The 2,497-nt window shown below is 47.5% G+C and overlaps 1 protein-coding gene across 1 annotated transcript; it reads right to left on the reverse strand.

Annotated features, from left to right (window-relative positions):
- Nucleotides 1-463: 463 nt before the first annotated feature.
- LOC147516074 (uncharacterized) lies at nucleotides 464-1,543 on the reverse strand. The gene has a single exon (XM_086593157.1). The coding sequence runs from the start codon at nucleotides 1,541-1,543 to the stop codon at nucleotides 464-466; it is 1,080 nt and encodes a 359-aa protein (XP_086449283.1).
- Nucleotides 1,544-2,497: the final 954 nt, after the last annotated feature.

The following is a 2,497-nucleotide window of genomic DNA, read 5'->3' on the forward strand; positions in this document are numbered from 1 at the left end:
ACCTGATCTCCGCGGACCTCGTACATTCCTGTTGGGGTAGGGAATCGAATAACTTGATAATAGGTCGAAGGCACTGCTTTCATCTCATGTATCCATCTCCTCCCTAGGATCGCATTGTATTGGGAATTAGAATTGACCACCATAAATCTTGAGAACACTGCCACGGGCCCTGTCGTCACTGGTAATAAAAGCTCTCCCATAGGCTCCGTGACGCTCCCATTAAATCCGTACAAGCTGGACCGTAGCGCCTTAGTTGCCCCGGATCAATTCTCATCTCCTCCAATGCTCCCCTAAACAGCAAGTCCACTGTGCTGCCACAATCAATTAGTACCCTCTTGACCATGTAATTACCCATCGCCACTATAATGACCAATGCATCTTCATGCGGAGTATTGACGGCTAGAAGATCTGCTCTAGAGAATGTAATCTTGTCTTCCCTACTCACTGACTCTACTCGGTATCGCTATCCCCTGGGTGACTCGTTGACCTGCGGAATACTCGCTGTCCTCCTTACCTTATCTCTATGGGCATTGTAACTCAGAACTTCCCCACTGAAAATAACAATTATGGTTCCCAATATTCTCCCTGGAGCTGGCACCGGCTCCCCATTTGGGGGTTCTGCTACAAATTCTCTCATCATTCCCTTCTCTATCAACCTCTGGACCAACCATTTCAATGCATAACAATCATTGGTTTCATGATTGCGTATCTGGTGATATTCGAAGTACGGCTTATTTGGCATTTTGACAGGTATGGTTCGCGGACCCTCGTACCCTTGCACATTTTTTATCAACGACAGTATCTCACTCAACGACCTTTTTAAAGGCACATGTTCCATCTCGCAGTATGGCTTTCTCTCTCTTTGTTCTCTTCGCACTACTTCTCTCCCCCTTTCCGGACGCGATGACTGTCCGCGATATCTCTCGCTACCTTTGTTCCCCACCTCTGACTTTCTGCGATCCGCACCTTTCTCTACCGTTGACACTGCCTTAGCTCCCTTCTTAGACTCCTTCTGCATTGTGTCCTCATATCTGATATACTTCTCTACCCGCGGATATAACTCGTGCAAGGTCGCAATCTCATTTTTTTCCACGGACTGATGGACACCTGTTCCAGGTCGCAGACCTCTCTCTAATGCTATCACTGCCGTCCTTTCATCCAAATTCTCCACCTTTAATGTCTCGGCCTTGAATCGGCATAGATACTCTCTGACAGACTCCGCAGACCTTTGTCTTACATTAAATAAGGCCGCGATGTCCACAACCCGCCTCTTCTGATGTATAAAGTGATCTACAAATGCCTGTTCCAACTCTTGGAAATTAGTTATGCTCTTTGAAGGCAACCGATAATACCAGTCCGGAGCTCCCCCCTTCAGGCTCGCTGGGAACATCATACACCGCAGCCTATTGTACCTCGCCTGAAGTGATGAATGTGATCTGCTGCCTGAAGTGATGAATGTGATCTGCTGGGTCTCTTGTTCCTTCGTATCTCTCAAATCTTGGCTGATTGAAACGTTTTGGTACCTCCGAAGTCCATATTGCATCCGCCAGTGAATTGCGATTCAGTCCAGCCACCACCTGACTGGCCGCGCCCATTTAAGTCTTTGTCTGTCGTAGATTTGCCTCCCGGTCATTTTTTATCATTTCCTGGACTTGCTCCATTGTTAACCCGGTCACTGGGTTCTCCACCAGAGTTGGTCCAGCTCCCTCCCCGTCCTCCGTTTTCTCACTCTTTGACTCCTCGCTTATCTCTTCCCCGATCTCTTCCTCCACCCTTTCTCTCTCTCTTCTTAACTCCTAATTTTCTTCCCTCAGCCTCTCAATCTCTTCTCACATCAGCCGTGTTTCTTCCACTGCTCGTCCCTCCTCTCGTTCTTCCCCATCCTGTATCGCTGCTTCTGGCATCTGCTCTGGAACCCTCACCTTCCTTGGCCTACCCACCGCCTTCCTTGGTGCCATTTCTAGACTCTTAGTCCCCACAGACGGCGCCAAATGTTTCACCTCTAACCCTCTTGGAACTACAATTCACTATTTCTCAAGCACTATTACTACTCACAACACTATTTGTTTTCCTCCTACACTATTTCAACTATGGTTCTCTATATATCCACCACTACTCCTTCCTCTTGCACTATTCACTCCCCTCTTTTTGGGTTGCCTCTCCTTGGAATAATGAACCCGTCCTCTCCTTCTCTCTCCCTTTCTTTTCTCTTTATATCTTTCCCTCTCTCAATCCTAGCCTTCCACCTGTCCCTCCATCTCACGGCCCTTTTCTCTCCACATGTAGGGTTTCCGTACCGTGACCCACTGTCCTTGCTCCAATCCTATGCACCGCGACGATATACCTTCTGTTGACTCATGCGCATCCACCTGCTAATATCCTTGGTCCCTTATCCTACCACCACAGTGACATTACTTAAAGTAATTCAAGTGATACAGTGCTCCTCTTTTTGCCGCTTTAGGAAAAAATTTGGTTTGACGAAATAAACTTATCTTCT

This window comes from Coptis chinensis, chromosome 2, assembly GCF_015680905.1.
Source record: "Coptis chinensis isolate HL-2020 chromosome 2, ASM1568090v1, whole genome shotgun sequence".
NCBI lineage: Eukaryota > Viridiplantae > Streptophyta > Magnoliopsida > Ranunculales > Ranunculaceae > Coptis > Coptis chinensis.